General features: G+C 29.7%; 7 protein-coding genes across 12 annotated transcripts; 3 read left to right on the plus strand and 4 right to left on the minus strand.

Moving 5' to 3' along the window:
• Position 1: 1 nt before the first annotated feature.
• Positions 2-1,182, plus strand: LOC122521227 (40S ribosomal protein S26). Its single transcript, XM_043641769.1, has 3 exons — positions 2-96; positions 492-800; positions 1,086-1,182. The coding sequence occupies exons 1-3, from the start codon at positions 94-96 to the stop codon at positions 1,116-1,118; spliced, it is 345 nt and encodes a 114-aa protein (XP_043497704.1). The 5' UTR covers positions 2-93; the 3' UTR covers positions 1,119-1,182.
• On the minus strand, positions 1,172-3,398 carry LOC122521226 (PEST proteolytic signal-containing nuclear protein-like). The gene is made up of 4 exons (XM_043641768.1): positions 3,274-3,398; positions 2,869-2,954; positions 1,845-2,050; positions 1,172-1,782 (listed from the first exon to the last, which is right to left on the minus strand). Exons 1-4 carry the CDS (start codon positions 3,306-3,308, stop codon positions 1,540-1,542), a joined length of 570 nt encoding a protein of 189 aa, XP_043497703.1. The 5' UTR covers positions 3,309-3,398; the 3' UTR covers positions 1,172-1,539.
• Positions 3,399-3,690: 292 nt separating this feature from the next.
• On the minus strand, positions 3,691-6,529 carry LOC122521228 (ATP synthase subunit alpha, mitochondrial). Its single transcript, XM_043641770.1, has 8 exons — positions 6,353-6,529; positions 5,906-6,019; positions 5,435-5,784; positions 5,005-5,361; positions 4,524-4,905; positions 4,285-4,429; positions 4,080-4,197; positions 3,691-3,992 (listed from the first exon to the last, which is right to left on the minus strand). The coding sequence occupies exons 1-8, from the start codon at positions 6,416-6,418 to the stop codon at positions 3,878-3,880; spliced, it is 1,647 nt and encodes a 548-aa protein (XP_043497705.1). The 5' UTR covers positions 6,419-6,529; the 3' UTR covers positions 3,691-3,877.
• Positions 6,530-7,115: 586 nt separating this feature from the next.
• On the plus strand, positions 7,116-9,680 carry LOC122521233 (guanine nucleotide-binding protein subunit beta-5). 4 transcript variants are annotated; one of them, XM_043641781.1, is made up of 6 exons: positions 7,116-7,539; positions 7,672-7,865; positions 8,082-8,218; positions 8,280-8,398; positions 8,498-8,855; positions 8,940-9,680. In XM_043641781.1, the coding sequence occupies exons 2-6, from the start codon at positions 7,763-7,765 to the stop codon at positions 9,267-9,269; spliced, it is 1,047 nt and encodes a 348-aa protein (XP_043497716.1). In that variant the 5' UTR covers positions 7,116-7,539; positions 7,672-7,762; the 3' UTR covers positions 9,270-9,680. The 4 variants fall into 4 exon arrangements, with proteins under 4 accessions (XP_043497716.1, XP_043497717.1, XP_043497715.1 ...); XM_043641782.1 differs by having other exon boundaries at positions 7,678-7,865; XM_043641780.1 differs by having other exon boundaries at positions 7,116-7,371.
• A 3,161-nt stretch (positions 9,681-12,841) lies between these two features.
• LOC122521231 (histone-arginine methyltransferase CARMER) lies at positions 12,842-17,079 on the minus strand. 3 transcript variants are annotated; one of them, XR_006304700.1, is made up of 9 exons: positions 16,688-17,079; positions 16,033-16,173; positions 15,427-15,927; positions 15,074-15,340; positions 14,740-14,962; positions 14,365-14,651; positions 13,990-14,126; positions 13,538-13,781; positions 12,842-13,431 (listed from the first exon to the last, which is right to left on the minus strand). XR_006304700.1 is itself a non-coding variant. In XM_043641776.1 (8 exons), exons 1-8 carry the CDS (start codon positions 16,818-16,820, stop codon positions 13,653-13,655), a joined length of 1,800 nt encoding a protein of 599 aa, XP_043497711.1. In that variant the 5' UTR covers positions 16,821-17,079; the 3' UTR covers positions 12,842-13,652. The 3 variants fall into 3 exon arrangements, 2 of the variants coding, with proteins under 2 accessions (XP_043497711.1, XP_043497710.1); XM_043641776.1 differs by having other exon boundaries at positions 12,842-13,763; XM_043641775.1 differs by having other exon boundaries at positions 12,842-13,781.
• Positions 17,080-17,250: 171 nt separating this feature from the next.
• Positions 17,251-18,556, plus strand: LOC122520943 (DNA repair protein XRCC2). The gene has a single exon (XM_043641273.1). The coding sequence runs from the start codon at positions 17,735-17,737 to the stop codon at positions 18,554-18,556; it is 822 nt and encodes a 273-aa protein (XP_043497208.1). The 5' UTR covers positions 17,251-17,734.
• Positions 18,273-21,321, minus strand: LOC122521230 (sec1 family domain-containing protein 2-like). The gene is made up of 10 exons (XM_043641774.1): positions 21,044-21,321; positions 20,728-20,970; positions 20,362-20,640; positions 20,098-20,283; positions 19,776-20,033; positions 19,562-19,690; positions 19,254-19,482; positions 19,060-19,168; positions 18,840-18,983; positions 18,273-18,775 (listed from the first exon to the last, which is right to left on the minus strand). Exons 1-10 carry the CDS (start codon positions 21,239-21,241, stop codon positions 18,580-18,582), a joined length of 1,971 nt encoding a protein of 656 aa, XP_043497709.1. The 5' UTR covers positions 21,242-21,321; the 3' UTR covers positions 18,273-18,579.
• Between the last annotated feature and the right edge of the window lie 30 nt (positions 21,322-21,351).

A 21,351-nucleotide genomic window follows, 5' to 3' on the forward strand; every position in this document is an offset into this window, starting at 1 on the left:
CAAGCTTTCTCTTGACTCATCACTCATTCAGAGACTTCACGACAGTTACTCCTAAACGACTTCCTTTCTTTTTACCTAAGTGTCTGAAGGAAAATGGTTAGTTGTAGTATATTTATCTTATAAAATTATATATATAATATTGTTATATTTGTAAGAAGTTCTGCAAAAATTAAAGTATTTTCCATAATTGATTAGTGTTAAATGAAATTTGAAAATATTTTAACTATTTTTGTTGTTGCATTTTGCATAACAATTATGTGGAACGTGCCATGTGGTTTTTTGCATTGAAACTCAACATTAATTAATATTTACATCATATATAACAATTTTTTAAATAATATTAATTCTATAATAAATAAAAATTAATATTACAAAATATTTTAGTGATCGATTTATTATCATTGAATTGATAATAATTTATATATGTAACTTTCAAAAAACTTAGTAAACATTTGAACAATAATATATTAAATATTATTTTATTTTTACAGACTTGCAAACGTAGAAACGGTGGACGTGCCAAGCATGGCCGTGGCCATGTAAATCCTGTACGTTGTACTAATTGTGCACGATGCGTACCTAAAGATAAGGCAATCAAAAAGTTTGTCATCCGTAATATTGTAGAAGCAGCTGCTGTAAGAGATATAACTGAAGCCAGTCAATATCCATCCTATCAACTTCCTAAATTATATGCGAAGTTACACTATTGTGTATCTTGCGCTATTCACTCTAAAGTGGTCCGTAACAGATCTAAGGAAGCTAGACGTATAAGGACACCTCCTGTGCGCAACTTCCCAAGGGTAATTATGAGATTTTTATAGATTCAATCAAAAGTAGAATAGTTATTTATTAATCTCTTGCACTATAACAGTGCTTGAAATGGCCCAAACATAACAAGTACAAATTGTAACACTGACTTTAACATGTAGCTCTATGCATTATATATCACGGTGAAAGAAATTTTTTAGATATATTATTTATATATTTACTTTAAACATATAAATTGAAAGCATTTACTAATTATTATTATTATTGTTGTTATTAATAATAATTATTTAATTGATAAAAAAAATTTTAATTTTTAGGATTTACGTCAAGGACAACAGAACAGGAAATAATCTTTTTGCTATGTAATAAATTTAAAATAAATAGAAAAATAAAAAAAAATCAATGAAATAAAAATCCACACGTTTTATTTGCCTTATACTTTATAAATTACAGAATAAATATACACTTTATTGCTTTTTCAAGAATATCCGTTAATAAGAAACAGATCATTAAAGTCAATAAGTAAAATTACTATTAATTTATATATAAAAATCATAGCATATTAATCTTTGTGATGTGAAGAAGCAAATGAAGCCTTAAGTGTCTCGTTTCATTACTAATTTATATGGTAATATATATTTCAAAAATTGATACTTCTTAGATAATGAAATAGTAAAACTTGATATCGAAGATCTAATATAAGTTTAGTAATTCAAATGGATTAAATTAATGTACAATTAACAACAGCTCAAACGTAAATTAAATAAGAAATCATTTATTAGCTTCCTCCATCGCTTTTTTAAGCGTTTTTTCAAATATCTTTTTGGAATCACAAAAGCCTTGTTTTGTTTTCCCGAATGAATTTGGTCCTGCAGAGGTAGGTGTTTCTCGTCCAATATTTCGCATTCTCATCCTTGCTTCTGCAGGCATTTCTTCCGGTTCATCATCTTCATCTGCATTAAATACTGATGCTACTGTGGGTCGCTGTACTACAGTGGTTTTCGTACCAGAGTTCTAAAAAAAAACAATTGATTATATATCATATCATGTATGCTAGTTACGCATTAAATACTTACAGCAGCAGAACCTAGTTTGATTTGAATTCCCTTCTTTTGATCAGCACCAGTTTGCCTTTTCCCAAACCCGAATGCAAGTTTCTGTTTCTTGACATCACCTTGGCTAAAGTTGGCAGATTCGCAGTGGTCATCTGATCTTAGTGGTGAACGATCCCTTACCACTCTGCTGTCCCCACGGGTGTCCTCTGCTCTGTAGACACTTGACCCTGACAACGTCAAACACTGGCAAAGTTCAGATCAAGTTAAACGATTTTGATTATTTAGCCAGAAATCTTTATGCAACATGCTTAGTACAACTTTCTTGTCCTATAAATAATGTATTATAAATTATTTCTCTAAATTAAAAAAAAAAAAAAGAAAAATATTAATCTATACAAATTTGCCAAATTCTAAATAATTTTCATTATATATTAAATACAACCTACAAAATATATATTTTATTGTGTCAGCAATAAATCATAATTATTAACTACATTATATTAATATCATATTATCAATATATGCAGATATAACATAGTCTAGTTTGTATGATAAATATTCGTAAATAACATGCACTAGTTAAATTCTGGATATATGTGCCTATAATTATGAAAGTGGTCCAAGTCATATATTTCTTGTTTCGAGATATTTAAAGGATTACATTTGAACATTAAATGAATTCTATAGAATATTGAAATAACAAACACTATCTAACGGTTCATTTTTGACAATATCGTGAAAATGACATTGAATTAATTTAGTTTAAAATAATGTAGTGTAAAATAACTAATAAACTTATTTTTTTTTTTTAATTTTGACTTAGACCACTTTCATAATTATGGGCACATATTACCAAAGCCAAATATTTTTTAGAAAGATGACAAATCGTAAAGAAATGAAAAAACACTTTGACACAGAAAGCTCTTAGTAGTCAACCGTTCTAATACTATATTCAAATAGCGTAATTATGAATGTAAATTAAAAACACATATATATAGTGTGTAATTTAAATAGAAAATAAAATTAGAAATAAAATGAATAAAACCTTTTCTGTATTCGTCCCCAGGATTCCTCTTAGACATTTTTAAGCTTTCCTTGTTTCCGGAATAAGAACGATTGATCCAAAGTAACCTAAAAATCGTTACTGCAGTTACTTCACTATATAGATAACAAAAACAGTTCTGACAACATTAGAACTATCTAAAACTAGATTTTAAAATTCTTGGAAAGTGTAATTTTATATATTCGGTCATTTCAATTAATAATAATTAAATCGTTAAGATATTTAGTAATTAAATCTTGTAATAATAATTATTTATCTTTAATTAATTATAATATGTATAATGAAAAATGTCATTAGTATTCTCACGACAGATGATAAAATTTTGTAGTATGTCACCGATTGACGGTCTCAAACAATTTTTCAAACCAAATAATACAATTAAGTTACCTATTTAAATGTGAGAAAGGACAACCTTCTCTCATAATTTATTGAAAACAATGCATTATAACAGATTATTACCAACTTAACTCGAGTATAGCGTCATCTGACGAAAGTTACTAAACCTAAATTGTCCAATTAATAAAAGTGTTTCTTATTTAATTAGCTCACTATCGAAAATTTTATCAATAAAAAAACATCAAAAAGGGTTGGAAATTTCTATGGATAAATACAAGTCATTGTTTGGAAATGAAAATGCAAGTATCAATACTCTGAAAAAAATTTGACAGTTTATTATTATTATTATTTATATCATTATAAAACTTCTCTTGTCATTTTGTAAATATTTCTCAAGAGAAGTATATTTTTAAATCATGTAACAGAGATAATAAATTTAATTTATACTGAAATTATATTTTTCTAATATATATTACGACTATCGCATTTATTGTATGGATTTTGGAAATGTTAATTACATTTATCATAAACAGACGACATACATTGTTGATACTTTTAATATCAATGTACTTCATCTGTAAACTGAACTTGTTTTAATAAAGAATGTTCCATTTAATTGTCTCTATACTGATACTTAAATGTGTTTAACAATCATTTACGCTGAGAATGATGAAAGGAAATCAGTGACAATTTTCTTTAACTTAGCGTCGGATGATTCGCTAATGGAATTTTCCTTTGCAATGGTACTTAGAAGATCTTGTTGAGTAGACCTATACAAAAATAGATTCAATTAATTTATTTAATCCATATAATCTTAAGAAATTAATTATTTAAATATTCGTACAAATATTACTTACCTAATATGAGCAAGGAATTCTTTTTCAAAGGCAGTGATTTTAGATGGTTCCATTTTATCAAGATAACCACGGACACCACAGTAGATAACAGCAACCTGTTCTTCAATGGCCATTGGAACTAAAGAATTTTATAAAAATAATGTTATTATAAATAAAGAAATTTAAAACAGCAATAGACATTGAATATATTGCGACAAAGCTTTACCATATTGTCCTTGTTTGAGAAGTTCCGTTAATCTGACACCACGGTTCAACAATTGTTGAGTTGCAGCATCTAAGTCAGATCCGAACTGTGCGAAAGCTGCTACTTCACGATACTGAGCCAATTCCAATTTCATGGAACCAGCAACCTATAATATAATAATAAAATAATAATAATAATATATATTTACTATTAACAGTATAGTTATATCATTTTACTGTATTTAAATTATTATACGACACCTGTTTCATAGCCTTGGTTTGAGCAGCAGATCCGACTCGAGATACAGACAGACCAACGTTAATGGCTGGTCGGATACCTTTATAGAACAATTCAGTTTCCAAGAAGATTTGACCATCAGTAATAGAAATGACATTGGTTGGAATATAGGCAGATACATCACCAGCCTGAGTTTCAATGACAGGTAAAGCAGTTAAAGAACCACCACCTAAACTTTCATTCATTTTGGCAGCTCGCTCTAATAAACGCGAGTGAAGATAAAATACATCACCAGGGTAAGCTTCACGACCTGGTGGTCTCCTAAGTAGCAAAGACATTTGTCGATAGGCAACAGCCTGTTTCGATAAATCGTCATAGATAATTAAAGCGTGTTTTCCATTATCCCTATAAAAAGAAAGATTAAAATATTACTTAATCACAAAGTAGCATATTAAATATAAGAAATATATTACAACAAAGTTAATGGTATTAATTTTACTTTACCTAAAGAATTCTCCCATGGCACAACCAGAATATGGTGCAAGATACTGTAACGGGGCGGCGTCAGATGCGGTAGCAGAAACAATAATAGTGTAATTAATAGCACCACTGTCAGTCAATCGTTTGACAATTTGAGCAACAGTAGATCTCTTTTGACCAATAGCAACATAGATACAATATAATTTCTTTTTCTCTTCACCACCATCATTGAAACGTTTCTGATTGATGATAGTATCAATGGCAAGAGCAGTTTTTCCAGTCTGTCTGTCTCCAATAATCAACTCACGCTGTCCTCTACCAATAGGCACTAAAGAATCTACAGCCTTGATTCCAGTTTGCATAGGTTCCCTTACGGATACTCTATAAAAGTACATATATGTTAAAAACATATAGTCATTAAATCTATACATAATTGCTCATGTAATTGCATTACCTAGGAATGATACCTGGAGCTTTGGTACCAATACGGAATCTCAGTTTGTTATTTAATGGGCCTTTACCATCAATGGGATTACCCAAAGCATCAACAACGCGTCCTAATAATTCTTCGCCAACAGGAACATCCACGATAGCTCCAGTACGTTTAACAACATCTCCTTCCTTGATGTGCCTGTCATTACCAAATACGACAACACCAACATTGTCAGGTTCCAAATTCAATGCCATACCCTTCAAACCTGAGCTGAATTCTACCATCTCATCAGCTTGAATGTTCTTTAAACCGTAGACACGAGCAATACCATCACCAATGCTGAGTACTCTGCCTGTTTCTTCAAGATTTGCCTACAATTATACTGATATTAAAATCTAATAATTAATTAAGTATAATTTCATGGAAAGATATCATAAATATTATCATATAATGAAACGATTGAATAATTAGTTAAATGTAAGATAGACACACCTTTGGAGCAGCGCCAAGGATACGTTCTTCCAGGATAGAAGAGATTTCTGCAGAACGGCGACTACAGGATACATGATATTTGCGAGTTGAAACAGTGACAGCAGGCCAGTTGACCTAAAAAAAGAAATAGGAATATACTTAAAGTATCCTTCATAGATATACTTCCCAAATGTTTATTACATAACTTGATAGGCCTCACTTTATATAATACATAATACCCTAAAAACGGTGCCAATAAGAATCCTCTTATTATATTTTTTAATGATTATAAATGAAAAACATCTTTTTTATTAGATAATATTTAACGAATAATATTATTAAATATCTCCTCAAAAATACGAAAACGTGTAATGGACAGATATAAAATGTCGGCGATATCGACGGTTTATGACACGATTATATGATTATGTCTTGACATAAATTAGTTGCCTTCCTTTAATAAATTACCTGAATCGTAGCATTTGGCAACTGCCTCGCCAAAGAGGAGGCCAAACGTAGAGATAAAAGAGCCATGTGGATATGTTGAAAGTCCGTCAGCCGGACCACGAATTCTACGAAGAAGAATGATCAAGAGGAGGACGATCAGAAGTACGTCCTGACTAGCCCCACTCTGTCGTTCGAGCAAAGGAAATCGACATTCATTGACCTGCGCTGTAACCTCGAATCTAAAAAGATTTTAAAGTTTATACTGACAATGACTAATTGAATAATCTTACAAATCTAATATCGTTGTTTTATTTAAAAAATCATGATTTTTTAGGCTAATACTTTTTATTATTTATTAGCCAAAAATGAATAACTTATAAAACGAACTCTGACTTGGAGGTTAACCGTAATATCCGCTGCAGTGGAATAAGCAAAGCGCGCTAAATTCAAATGACGTACATTAAAAACGTTGATTAATAAATATACACACAGAAACCATATTTCTTACAAAGAAAATTATATACTTATTATAAGTATTAAATCTTCTTACATACTATCTACAATAGGATAATATAAGCTATGTATTTGTTTTTTATTAATAATCCTATACGATCGTCATTTATTTAATTTGATTAGTATAATTATTATACTTTACATCTCTTATATGTGCGTGCATTGATGAAATCATTTATTAATTTAAAATTAATTTTAATTAACATATACATCTAAAACAAGCATTTAATTGTAACAATTGACATTGATTGAATAAATGTCATTTAAATTCTGGAGTAGTTCGCCCCTTAAATCTAAAATGGCGATTGGCTAAATGAGTTGCGGGTTTTAAAATAATCTTGAATCATGTTATAGTTACTTTATTGTTGTTTTGTGATAAAAAGGATCAATAATAATGATCAATTCTTTATTAAAAAAATTAATCAATTCTTTTTGGCAGAAAATATAAACATATTTTACACAGTGAATGTTATTGTGTTTAGATGAAGTTTGACTAGCTGTGGACGCGTTATTGCACCGGCGTCAAGGTTTGTTATTGTGAACTCGTATTGATTGTCGTTGATAACCGATTTTTAATGTTATCGAAACTTATTACAAAATAACGTCAAAAATTATCAAAAATAAAATGATATTTCAGAAAAAGTTATATCCTATACAAACATGAAAATATAAAAACATTGTAGTTAATAATTTATGTAAGAAACTTGTCAATTTTGTATCTTTTTAACTAATATTATATCATAAGTTGTACTTAATATATTAATATTATTCACATATTTAATGAAGAGTAAAACAACTAAAAAAGTTTATTGTAAGATATTAATTAGTTACAGATATATACTGCGCCTGTAAAGAAGTACACTCATATGGATTGAACTGTGATTTTATTCTAAACTAATCTTGAAGAATCTACTAAATATGGACTCTGTTAGCGAAGTGGAACACATTAGGCTGGTTAAAGAGGCAGAGAGTTTAAAGATACGTTTAGAGGATGAACGACAAAAGCTAAATGATGTTACTCGTAACTATCTAAACTATCTAGTTAAAGATAAATTATTTTCATGTTTATTTCTGCATTCTATAACATTATATTATATAAAAATGAGGTATGTTGAGTGAATGATTATGATTTAACAAAAAAAAAGACATTAAAGAATGATAAATTATGTTAAATTTTCTTATTTTTGTATGTTATAAGAATAATATTGTGTATAAATTTAAGTATTACATTTTGTAGTTGCCAGTGTAGCTGATCGGTTGGAAGGAATAAATTGCATAAATGTAAAACCTCGACGTGTTTTGAAAGGGCATCAGGCTAAAGTTCTTTGTTCTGACTGGTCTCCTGATAAGCGTCATATTGTTTCTTCTTCTCAGGTATACAGTTTAATCTTTATTTTTACATTTTCCATTCATATGCATATAAAACATTTTTCAGGATGGCAAAATGATAATATGGGATGCTTTCACAACAAATAAGGAACATGCAGTTACAATGCCTACAATATGGGTAATGGCATGTGCTTATGCTCCTAGTGGTGTTTTAGTAGCATGTGGGTACGTCTGTAAATACAATGTATATATATTTCATTTAGAATAAGTTTTCAGCAAAAGAGAAAGAGAATTATTGTAAATTATCTTAATTCATTTTTATAGGGGATTAGACAACAAAGTAACAGTTTATCCTCTAAGTTTAGAAGATGATGTTACTACTCGTAAAAAAACTGTTGGAACTCACACATCGTACATGTCGTGTTGTGCATTTCCCAATAGCGATCAACAAATTTTAACAGGAAGCGGTGATAGTACATGTGCTTTATGGGATGTTGAAAGTGGTCAATTGCTTCAAAGTTTTCACGGACATTCTAGCGATGTTATGTCAATTGATTTAGCACCAAGCGAAACTGGCAACACGTTTGTATCGGGTAGTTGCGACAAAATGGTTCTAATTTGGGATATGCGTAGTGGACAATGTGTTCAAAGCTTTGAAGGACATCAGTCCGATGTTAATTCGGTATTAAAATAGAGTTAATTCGTAATAGTAATCCATTTGATAAATATATTTTGATTTGATAGAATAGTATTGTTTTTTTTATAGGTAAGATTTCATCCAAGTGGCGATGCAGTAGCAACAGGTTCCGATGATGCTACCTGCCGACTTTTTGATTTACGCGCCGATAAAGAAGTAGCTATTTATGCGAAAGAAAGTATCATATTCGGAGCAAATACAATAGATCTCAGTGTTAGTGGACGTTTATTGTTTGCTGGATATAATGATTATACAGTAAATATATGGGATACTTTAAAGTGCCAAAGAGTAGCACTTTTATATGGACACGATAATCGTGTGTCTTGTTTGAGAGTTTCACCGGATGGTACTGCCGTTTCAACTGGAAGTTGGGATTCGACGCTACGTGTTTGGGCTTAGATTTAAATTTAATCTCTCTTTCCTAATGCCTACCGATACACTTCAGAACATGTATTCTATACACAAGCCTTATGTTAATTATGGCGAAATGGAAGGTACTGTTATGATCATATATGTATTAGCATGCAATTGAAATTTGAGTAAATGCCATTTAATCGTTAGATAGTTACAAATATATCATATAGTTGATCATTCAAAAATTATGTTAGGCTGGCCCTAATTTATATAGAAGATGGAAAAAAGAAAAATAAAGAATTTATTTCATTGATTGTTGTATAAACTGTTACGCACATATTATGTGAAATCAAATAAAGATTAGATTAATATGAAATTTATGTTACCTTGGTACTGTTCGATTCAAGATGAACTCTTGAAATACCTAAGAATAAAGATAAGGTGAAATAGTAAAAAGCGTATTTACCGCGCACCATATAATTTTGTCTCTCATTGACAAGTACAATATCTCATTTGATTCATATTCGTGCGTACACTATTGTATAATTATTCATTATTCACTACATCGCCGTTTAATTTCAGTCGTAGTGTGAAACGGCCTATCTCATTCTCACACAGATCAATTCCACAGCCGGCTTATTTAAAAAAATGAGTCGCTCGAGTATGATGACGATGATTATTATTATTATTATTATTATTATTATTATTATTATTATTATTATTAAATAACGAGCCGGCGAGGTAAAATTGCAACTTAATTTATTAATTCGACAGTTATAAATATCATTATTACTAAACCGTCTGTCATCAATAATTTTATATAATCCAATCCTTAACTTGCGGTAAAACGAAGTCATGGAACATAATAGAGTTCCGTGTACATTCTTGTCATTTCGGACAGTATAAAAAAGAACACTCGCGGAATACAAACTTGGTGGAGGGAGATCGATGAAAGCAAAAATAAAAAAAACAATGATAAAAAAAATTCTATTATAAAAGATAATTCATGGAACCAGTATTATGCAAACAGCGATTAATCGACACGATTTGTCTAGAATTGCACCGTCCTTAAAGTTAACGGAATATATCATGTTAGCCCAGTTACATAAGCTGAAGATGCAATTTTGACACATTTATATACAACGTGTCCTTAAACATAACTAAATAATAAAGATCTTCTTATTAAAATTCATTTCATGAAGAAAATGCAAAGGAAAAGAAGACCCCCGGTGGTCGTAGTTTCTGTTAGATATTTTATAAAACTTTTCTAACAGACTTACTCTAGGATAGTTTATAATTACAAAGAATTGGAACACTATAATGCGTTTGCTAAGAAAGGGAAGAAAAGGACAAAAAATAAAAAAAAAAGGATAGGAAACAAATTAAAGCCAAAAAAACTGTCAGAGTATTTACAATTAATTATCGAGCACGACGGATGTATGTGTTTATGTGTAGTTAGGTAAATACAACAAAACTGATGTTCAGTCGGTGCAATTCAAAATTGCTCGTGATATAATGTGCCGTATAAATAAACCTCATTAATGTAATGGATGCAAAAAAATACTATGCGTATTCGTCACACACGCACGAAGGCTATACATACAAATGGCGCGTGCATACTAATCGTAATCTTATTGAATGGTGCACATTATCTCGCGTATGCTTTTACACAAACGCACGCTTTCGAATGTAGTCTTCTTACATTGAAAAGTACAATGATAAATATTAACGGTGATAAGAATCAATGAGGATGACAGATTAATGATCATGAAATTATTATTACAATTGAAATTCATTTAACAAATCGTCCTATCAATCGACTACCTTAAAATGAATGAGTGAATATCGTGATACACCATACAGTTTTTAAAGAGCAATTTAGTCTTACAATATTATTTTTAATTAAACAAAAATAGAAATAAACGCACTAAATACTATAATTACAAAAAAATAAAATAAAAACAAAATAAATTCTAATTTTTAATAATATTCTTTCGAGCAGATCAGACATGCAACATAATGTATGATATTCCCACACGAAAGTAAAAGTTAGATTAGCGTTCGACCAAATATCATTGTGTATACATTTTGGAAGCACATTGGTAATTTATAAAAATGGAGAAGTGATAAATTTTTACAGCTTGACAAATAGAATTTATTTATTGTAGCTGTCAATGAAAGAAAGGATATAAAAACAAAATTATTATTATCTTTTTTTGTACTACTTTGTACTAAGATTTACTAAATATCATATTCATATCAACCATCACAGAGGAAGTAGAGACATAATTATATTAGTAATTAAGATGAATTTATATAAGTCATCTATAGCGTAAAATACTAAATAATTATTATTTTGAACACAATTCTAACCTTTCCCTTCGTGTATTTATGTACCTACCGAATGATATTCATGAAACGAATAGTATTCATTTCCTCAGAGTATGTCAAATGTACTCAAGCTTGTTTCTTTCATTTAAAAACACAGGAATAGGACAAAACAATGTAAATATATAAAAACAAAACAAAAGAAATTCTTTTGTCTTTTAGATCAAATTATAATATTACAGAAACAATAGCTTGATGTAACTGTTAATACTATGAACAATGACAAATACTATTTTTATTCCTATTAACCAATGATTTATAGATGTATAAAACAATGGGTAATATTAATAATACAGCATCATCACATTTGCACTAAATTTCTTGAGTGTATAAATTGTGTAATTATGAAACAAATTAAGAGAAAAACAAAGAATTACGAACAGAATGAAAGTATCAACTACTTGTATCGCTTCCTGAGATGTCATATAACTTTCAGTCATTGTATTGCAATTACATAAAAAGAAAAACTATGCACACTCACACAAATATACAATGATGACGTTGAAAGCAATACTCAGAAAAGCAGAGAAAAAAGTTTTGTCATTTTCTTTTGGTTATCGATATCTTTCAAATATTGCTTTTAGTGTAATTATTTTCTTACAAAGAAAGAATGGAAGAGAAGCAGGCTTTTATGTTATATACAACAAATCATACAATATTAGAAGCACTTGTGGAATGCCAGACACAAAGTAATATGAGTATTCAATGCTTAACGCAATTATAAATCATATACATATATGTATATATATATATATATATATATGTATATATATTTATATATTTGCATTTTTTTATTATGGAAGAACACGCTATAGATTAAAAAGAAACCTATTACATTTTTACCATGTTTAGGTCTTGGATACATTACTGTAAATCAGTTCTTCGTTTTTACATAAATTTAAGCACCCTAAATACTGATACAATAAACTATAATATACATCATATTATAGTAAAACATATTATAGCAGTCTTAAAAAAAAATCTTTTATGAAAAATTAAGTTTTAGAAAGTCTTATTAGACCATACTCTATAAATATATAAGAAGAATGGTAACATATAATAGTAGCTGGGTAGAATTAAATTTAAAGGTAAGTTTATAAATTATGCACCAATCCATGCAAAAGTTATCCTACAAAATGCAAATAAAAAGAAAAAATTATAAAATATTTTTTACTATACCTGTTTAAAATAGAATAATAAAAATAAGGAATGAAATATATACAAAAATATTGTATGTAATTATATAATAAATTCTGCCACAGAGTGCTTAATATTGTATGCTTATCAGATTATTGCTCTTTGCACTTTGCAAAATGTTAAAAATGTTGTTTTCTATTCTACGAGTTGTGTAAAAGTCATTTGATATTGAAAACCAGTTATGCCAACAACTAATCGATGTACAATCTCCGATATCTTGCTGGTACTAAAAGTTTTAAAGTCTTTTAAAGAAAAAAACAAGAAATCACAACACGATTTATGATCAGTCTACAATTCCTTACAAATTACTGATGCATAGACCATGTCAGGACTTGGTAAAATAGTAAGGCGTAGAACGCTGCATATGGTAAACTGTATTGTCGTTAAAAAATATTATATCTTCCTGGATATATTTGGCAAGCGTGCACTTCAATCTGGAAGATCCGATCTTCAAAGGACGATGAAATAAAAGATGACAGTACAAAATATTGACAGCTACGAGGGGATGGCTCGCAATCTCCTCCAACGTGCCTCCCATTGAGAATTATTCCTTCCAGAACCCCAACCAAATCCAAATACAGAATCAATTGTAGGCTTACTCAAATAAGCGACACTGTTACCGCTATGATCAAAATGTGGTTCAAGACTGGTTAAATCAACTGCATGTAAAATTCGAACAGCAGACGCGAGTCGAAGCTTGCTGGCTGGCGAACTAAACACCAACTTACGGCTTTGTTTACTGTTGCCCTTGTCACCAACGTTGCTAGAATTACTATGGCGAGGATCATTCTGTAATTGTTTTACTTTGCGAGAATATTCAGTGCAAAAAGATTTTGCCATAGATCATTGCCGGTAAGTCTGAGGTGATATGCCGTTTCCAGGTGTCACATAATCACCAATCATTAAACTTGGATTTACTGGATAATGTGACGTATTTCCAAGGACCAGCGATTGCTGGAAAGTAACACCAAGCTGTAGCACGAAAGATACGCAAGCAAGTAAACGCTTCAATATCTTTTATAAATTAAGATAAAATACCAAACGAGCCATTTACTTATTAAATGTTTCACATTATATTAGAGTATTTTGTTTTAAAAAATATATATTATTATTTAGTGACTAAAGTATCATAGAGAAAACAGCTCGCTGGAGTAAACAATCAGTGATATATAACACTCACAGTAGCTGGAGATGTGAACATATTGGGTGTTATTCCACCACCTATCAATTGTGCTGCTTGTGTACTTGTAGCTGTACCACCTACTCGGCCACGTCCAGTACTTGTTATCGAACCTGGGTGAATATTCGGTTGACCACCTAAGCAAACGTTCATATTTTTTAATTATTATTATTAATTGTATAAAATGTTCATTATTAAATATCATATTTATTTCTTACTATACAAGTAACACATTTTTTACTTACATCTATCTCAAATCAATCTAAAATTTTATTAGATCAATGTCTATGAAATATTATCAGTGGAATACAAAAGAATGTCTTATATTACTACATAGATTGCAAATATTATTTTTTGATCAAAATTAAATCTTACCAATAGCAAGTAAATTACTGGCATTTACTGCAGCGCTAGTATCCATTGAAACCTCACCAAGACCATTAACTGACATGCCATTAACCATGTTCACAGCTTGCCGAGCACCTTGTGCATCCAGAGAATTCCAATAAGATTCACTAGGTGAAGTATTATTTAAACCAGGGGGCGGTTGCGCTGCTGCTCCTGTATACCTAAAGTAAGGGTTTTTTAGGTCTAAGGTATTACTACTGCTTTCCAAATTTGTCCCTTCTAATTTGAGTTCTATTGTCACATCATAAGATTGCCTGCAATGAAGTACATCAATATTTTAATCAATTATTAATCGTATAACTGAGAAAACAAACGACAAATATAACATTTATTCGACATTACCTTTTGTTAGCAATAAGAATTACTTTTCCCGAAAGTAGCTGGCCACTTTTACAAAACAATGGATTTTCAAGAAGACAACGCACTTGATACCAATGTGTAAGAGGTTCTGTAGGAGCAGTACTTAACCAAACTTGTTGAGCACTACCAATAAACGCCACGTCAAACCAGAATGCAAGACCATGGCATGTACCACTTTCTAATATGTGAAAGTCAACATCTATAGCTGAAATATTAATAATTTATCACAAATTAATATAATGCATGACATGTTACGAATCTATTTATCTCAAAATACAAATACAAGTATCATGTAACACTCGTTAGGTCCTATTACCTATTTTATGTAAATCAGTCTCTTTAGCTGTCTGGAAATCTACGATATGCCTAACAGATTTAGCCATACAAATTCTTATATCAAAGGTATCAACAATAGGTTGGCGGAAATATTCTTTAACTGCATTACTTCTCATTGCAGAGAGATCTACACCATGGAAACATGTTTGATACCAGAAATTGGCTTTATTAAATTGTTCCATGTAAAGATTTTCATCGGAAAATGGCGCGATATGCAAGTCTCCTCTGGAAGGAAACATTCTTCCACCTAGAAATAAAATACGATATGTTTCATACGAATTAAAATGATAAGGGAATATGTATAATAAGATTAAATAATATATCTGTGATCACCTGGTACTAGCCATTTCTTGGCATGAAGATAAGTTTCAAGCATTCTTTCATTATACAACATGTAGCCCATAGGTTCACTGACTATGCAATCAACATGTTCTGGTAGATCTATTTCTTCGATTTTTCCAGCTATTACTATAATCTTATCCGATAAATTATTAGCAGCAACTAATAATTCTGCATGATTTGCCATATTGCTTGCTTCTACAGCATAGACTTTTTTTGCACCAGCTTGAATTGCAAAAAATGATAAAATACCAGAACCGGCACCTACATCTAATACAACTTTGTCTTTAAAGTCAGATAAATTGCCGAGAATTGCACGTTGATAAGTGCTCGTTCTTATATAATCTTGCATCATATTTTGTTGCTGTGATAAATAACCATAAAATTGAAAATATTGCATAGCCGATGACTCTTCCGTTCTGTCATTAAATGCCGAGATACCACCGCACTTTCCATTTCTTAATTTTACTATTAGCGAATGAAAGCTTCGAAAATCTATAGAAAAATTATATTTTCTTTTATTACTTGTAGATTTAAAAACAAGTATATACATTGTTTAAATGTATATAAAAAAAAAATAATATTGTCGTTTTTATTCACCTGCATCAGAGTGAAATGTGACTAACAAAGTATCTGTATCCAATGTAAAAACATAACTTCGGGATGAAACCCTAGAGCATTCAGTAGTATGAGTTACAGGAAATTCTAATAATGAAACTTTTTCTTTTAAAGTAGAATCATCTGTAAAATATAAAAAAACAAATAATTATACTAACAAATCCAAGAATAAATCAAAATATTTACAATTAATTTTTATAAATAAATTTAAATACACACATGCACACATGTGTGTGTGTGCTAATCACACACATACACACATATATATATATATATATATTAAGTTGAAAATGGTCGTTTTGAGACAAAAAAAGAAAGAAAGCACGTTCGAAAAGGTAGAATAACGAATTGGAAAGAGAAAGAGAGGGGGAGGAGAGAAAGAAAGAAAAAAAGCGTGTCAAAACATAATGCAGAAAATAAGTTTAAAGAGTAGAAATAATCAATAGTTTGAAGAGGATTTGATTGGGAGAAAAAATCGGAATAAAAATGATGAAAATGTCAATAGGAATGGGTTATAAGAATAATAGAATAAAATAATCCGGTGGGAGGAGTGTGGTTATGTCGGCGCGAATAATGCGTTAGCGTTCATAACGTCGATTTAAAGTTTTGGCGTTATTTTCAAAAATAGATAAATTACCTAAGATGAATTCGAGGCTGAGTCCTTGTGGGTCGTAATTAACGACAAGGGCAACTGGTTCAAGAAACTTTGACGTTGTCTGTCCATTATTAAACAAAGTCAATACTGACAACGAGCGAAAGGTTTTCGCCATTTTTCGACAACCGCGTGTCGTTTTTGTGCGCCCCTAGAAAAGACTCGGGCACCCGTTTGCTTAGCGGTGGCAGCTCCCGAGTTCCACGTTTTCTTTTTCAAGATGATGTAAATAATAAACTATCTTTAACGTTTAATCTGAGATCGAGCAAAAAACATAGAAATATTTCACCCGAATTTGCAATTTTCGAGTTCGCACATCGGACCATCGACCAACCACCCCTCGGCGCGGTTCGCACACGCGCAATAAACGCTTTCTATACTTGAAGCTGAAAGGGAGATTTTACCACCGATCTACCATTGTTTAAATTTTTTTTATTTATGCAATTGTTAGAATATATTAACCTGTTGAGAAAATATTTTTCTCTTAAAATTTGTATTTCTTTTATTGTAATTCGTATGCAAATCATTAAAGTCATGCAAATAAATTTAATGAATTAAGGTTTCAGAATATCGGTTCCCGAAAGATGTAAAAATGGCGGCCAAGTTGATTGCGTACAGCTTAGTTCATCATGCTGGCCTATAGTAGTATGTATCTATAGTCTACGAGTATATTCGAAGTTAGGGTAGTATACAATGTTTATCGTATCGAGGACAAGATTTCGTATCCTAGATCGAAACCACTAGTTGGCGCGATCAGCTATTTGATAATTTGGTAAATAATAACCACTGCTAACCACCAATCATGGATGGCGTGTTATAGGACACGTTCGTTAATTGGTGAAAACATTTTAATTCTCTGGAAATTCCGAATGAATTTTGTTGATTGTATCTTCATATAAATGCTTCATGTATTTATCGTGATTTAAACAGAAAATAAACAAAGGAAAAATAGAAACAAAAATAACAATAAAAGAGAATTCGAATATAAAATATCGATAAGAGGATAAACAATATAATTGATGTATAATTAAAATGCAATCAAATCTAGAAACTGGATTGCAATTAATAACACGCTTGAGAAAAAATCTATGCGTTTCAGAGTTCGATAATATTCTATTTTTTAATGGATTAACAAATACGGACATTATAGAAATAACTGGAAATGTATCCAGTGGAAAATCACTTTTGTTAGCGAATATTCTAGCTAAGTGCATACTTCCTGATAAATATGACGACATCCATATTAAAGGACTTGCAGCTTCTGCGGTATTAATAAATACGGATTGTCATTTTCAAATATCTAAATTGATTAAAATAATGTCAACGATTGTGATCGATTTATGTAAATCTGTTAATATAAAGAAAGTTAATAATGAAACGATAAACAAAATTATTAATAGCGTGCTCGATAATTTAATTATTATTAATTGTTATGATAAAGATCAATTTTTATTAACGTTACATACTTTAGAGAGTATATTTTTTTGCAACGAAAAAATTGTTATTTTAGCAATCGACAGTATATCGGCATATTATTGGCAAAATCGAGAAAGTAATGATATCAAATCCATAGATTCCTATGTGTTTAATTTAATCAAACTTATTCAAACGACCACATCTCAGTACAATGTTATAACACTTTATACAAGGCCAAGTTCGTTAACCATTAATGATGTTAAAACTAAAAAAATTCTTTTTACCAATTTTTCTAAAGAATTAAATTATGTAATTCATTTATTTAAAAGTACTGATTCAGAAAAACATTTATGCTTAGCAGAATCAAGAAGAAAAAAAAAGATTCTTAACTATATGATTAATTTAGGTGTTATCAAGTGGATAACAGAAAGAGATTAATTAAATATTTCTATTCATAAATTTTAAAATACTTCATTTACTATGTCCAATGGATTTAATAATCGAGATCCTGCGAGCGTTATAGAACAATTTGTTTTATACGTAGATACTATCTCTTGAACTTTTTTACTTTCTTCTGGAGTAATACCTCCAACAATATATATTAATATCCATTGGTTATCCGCAGGATGATGCTCTGTTTTACTTTTTGAAAAAAGACTATAAACATAATAATTTAAATATTATTTCGTGGCTACAGTTGCAATATATTATGTATACTTACTTGAAACTGATACTGGACTGTAATGATTTATTATGTAGATCATGAATTTTAGGTCTTTTTGGATTTATTATATCCTTAACTAATTGTTCTAATATACCAACATACTGAACCATTTCACTAGGATGAGGATCGGATACTAGAGATCTGAAATACAACAAAATTTAATTTTTTAAGTAGGATGTTTTGTCAGAATTACGATATGATGTTTTATTGAAATTACACATAATTGCGCAGTCCTTCTCGTTTTTTTGCTATATCATGTAATATCGTCATAAAACGTTTCGCCGTCTTTATTGAAATCTCTCGTGCAGATTCATCATCTGTAACTTCTAAATTAAACGATATTTTTCAAGCTATTGTAAAAACCTGAGTATATTATCATTATTTTCATGAAAATGTGTTATTGATACAAACCTAATAACAATAAAATTTCTTCATAAATCCTATTTGTAATATTTGTATTTTCATTAAAAAATTTTATGTCCTCATACAAAGCCGTTGAAATAGATTCTTCCAAAAGCTCTTCTTGAGCAGGTGAAAAATGTATTTGCGTACCAGCAAGGGCATAAACATATATTAACAGGGCAAGAAGATTTTCAGTATCTAATTTTCTGTCGTGTCGTGTTTTTATGATATTGCTTAGCTGAAATAAATTTCATTTTATTTTTTTATACATATTCTAATACTTTTGTAAATTTAATCAATAATAACTCAATAATTACTTGTGTTAATACACTTGAAGAATCTCGACTGACCGCTACATTTTGCGTTACCAATTTTTCGATACTAAGAAGCAACTCTATTTGCATATTTTTATTCGATTTCAATGATTGCACAATTGCCCAAATTATCTAAAAGTTTATAATTATAATAACAAATTATTTATTTAAATCATAAGCATATATCGAGGGTTATTAATATTATAATTTACATCACTTGTAATTGTTTGCTGGATTGTAATGTTGAATATATCTCATTCTTATTTTGAAATTTGTACATTTGCTTTTCTAAACTATGAACGGAAACTCTTGTAGTTATCTTAGATTTAGGACTTTCTTTTGTTGTTAAAATAGTTTGAAGTAAATGATTTGCAGTTAAAAGAACAGCTTGCTGTTTTTTTGAGATTAAGATATCGATCAAGTTTCTATCAGTAGTTGCTAAGCATCCTGGTATTTCAATAAATGGTGCATCTATCTTAAAAATTAATATCATTAATATGTGATATAATAAAACAATAAGGAAAGATTGGTATATTTACCATGGATTCACAAACGATCGGATTCATATTTACTGCAATATCATTGGTGTGATTAGGCAAATGTGGTAAGATACATAACATTCTTGACAGAACTGAGTTTGTATCGTGACTAGTAGCAGCGCATAAATCTAATGTTCTATCAATTAAAATTAAAGACATCCTGGATCCAGATGTTCCATTTAGTTTCTAATATAAAATTTAGTAAATCTTATGTATTAACATAAAATTATAATTTTTTTTATTCGATAAATTATATATACTTACAGATCTACGTTTAATTGCTGCAGGTAAATTTTTTAATGTGTCCGCTATATAATCACTGCATTTACCAATAGAATATATGTCTTCTGTGATATTCAAGTGATCGAACAAACTTTCCAAAGAACTTACAAAATGATTTATATATAATTCTGTTTCTTTAATTTTATTAGGTTCAGGTATATTAATTGGTGGCATTAAATTTGCAAATGGTGGAGTGGTAAATAAATCCTTGGTTAGAAGACTTATAAAAATGGGAACGTAAATAATATCTATAGGAATATTCTATAAAATAATACATAATTAATGTAATAAATATATTTTTGTATAGTTAGAAAATAATTTATATACGTAATAACTTAAATAAATTACCTGCAATGGATCTTTAAAACTTTTGATATTTTGTAAATCCTCTTTCAGTTTTGTATAATTCTTTATTTCTTTATCCGATAGACTATTATCGTAATACATTGTCGCATAGTGTACAGTAGTAATAATTAGGTAACTTTTGAACGTATTATGTTCCATTATCATTTTAATTAAATACTCATAAAAGTTAGCATAAACAGAGGTAGAAATAATCACAGCCTTTCTGTCATTTATATCTTTAACATTCTATAGAAAAAGATTCCACCAAGTATATTTATGTCAATCTTATTTTCATTGTTTTATATGGAGATATACATACATGTAAATCATAGGCAGCTAATTCATATACAGAAAATGCCCCTGCAGCTTTTAATACAAGATATCCTTGATCACCCGTATGCCAATGAAGACATTCTGCCGCTGCTGAATCTATAAAAACAACAGCTTCACTTACTTCCATTAAAATACTTTTCCAACATTTATGCGTAAACTTGTCTACTTCATCAATGAAATCCATTTTTTCATTAAATTTTTTATTTAAATATTTTTATATCACTGTTTCTTCTGTATTTTTAAAAATCTGTCAAATATTTTAGACAGTACAAAATGACTTTTATTTTATTATAT

The sequence above is a fragment of the Polistes fuscatus genome, unplaced genomic scaffold (genome assembly GCF_010416935.1).
Source record: "Polistes fuscatus isolate 324 unplaced genomic scaffold, CU_Pfus_HIC Scaffold4, whole genome shotgun sequence".
Classification (NCBI taxonomy): domain Eukaryota; kingdom Metazoa; phylum Arthropoda; class Insecta; order Hymenoptera; family Vespidae; genus Polistes; species Polistes fuscatus.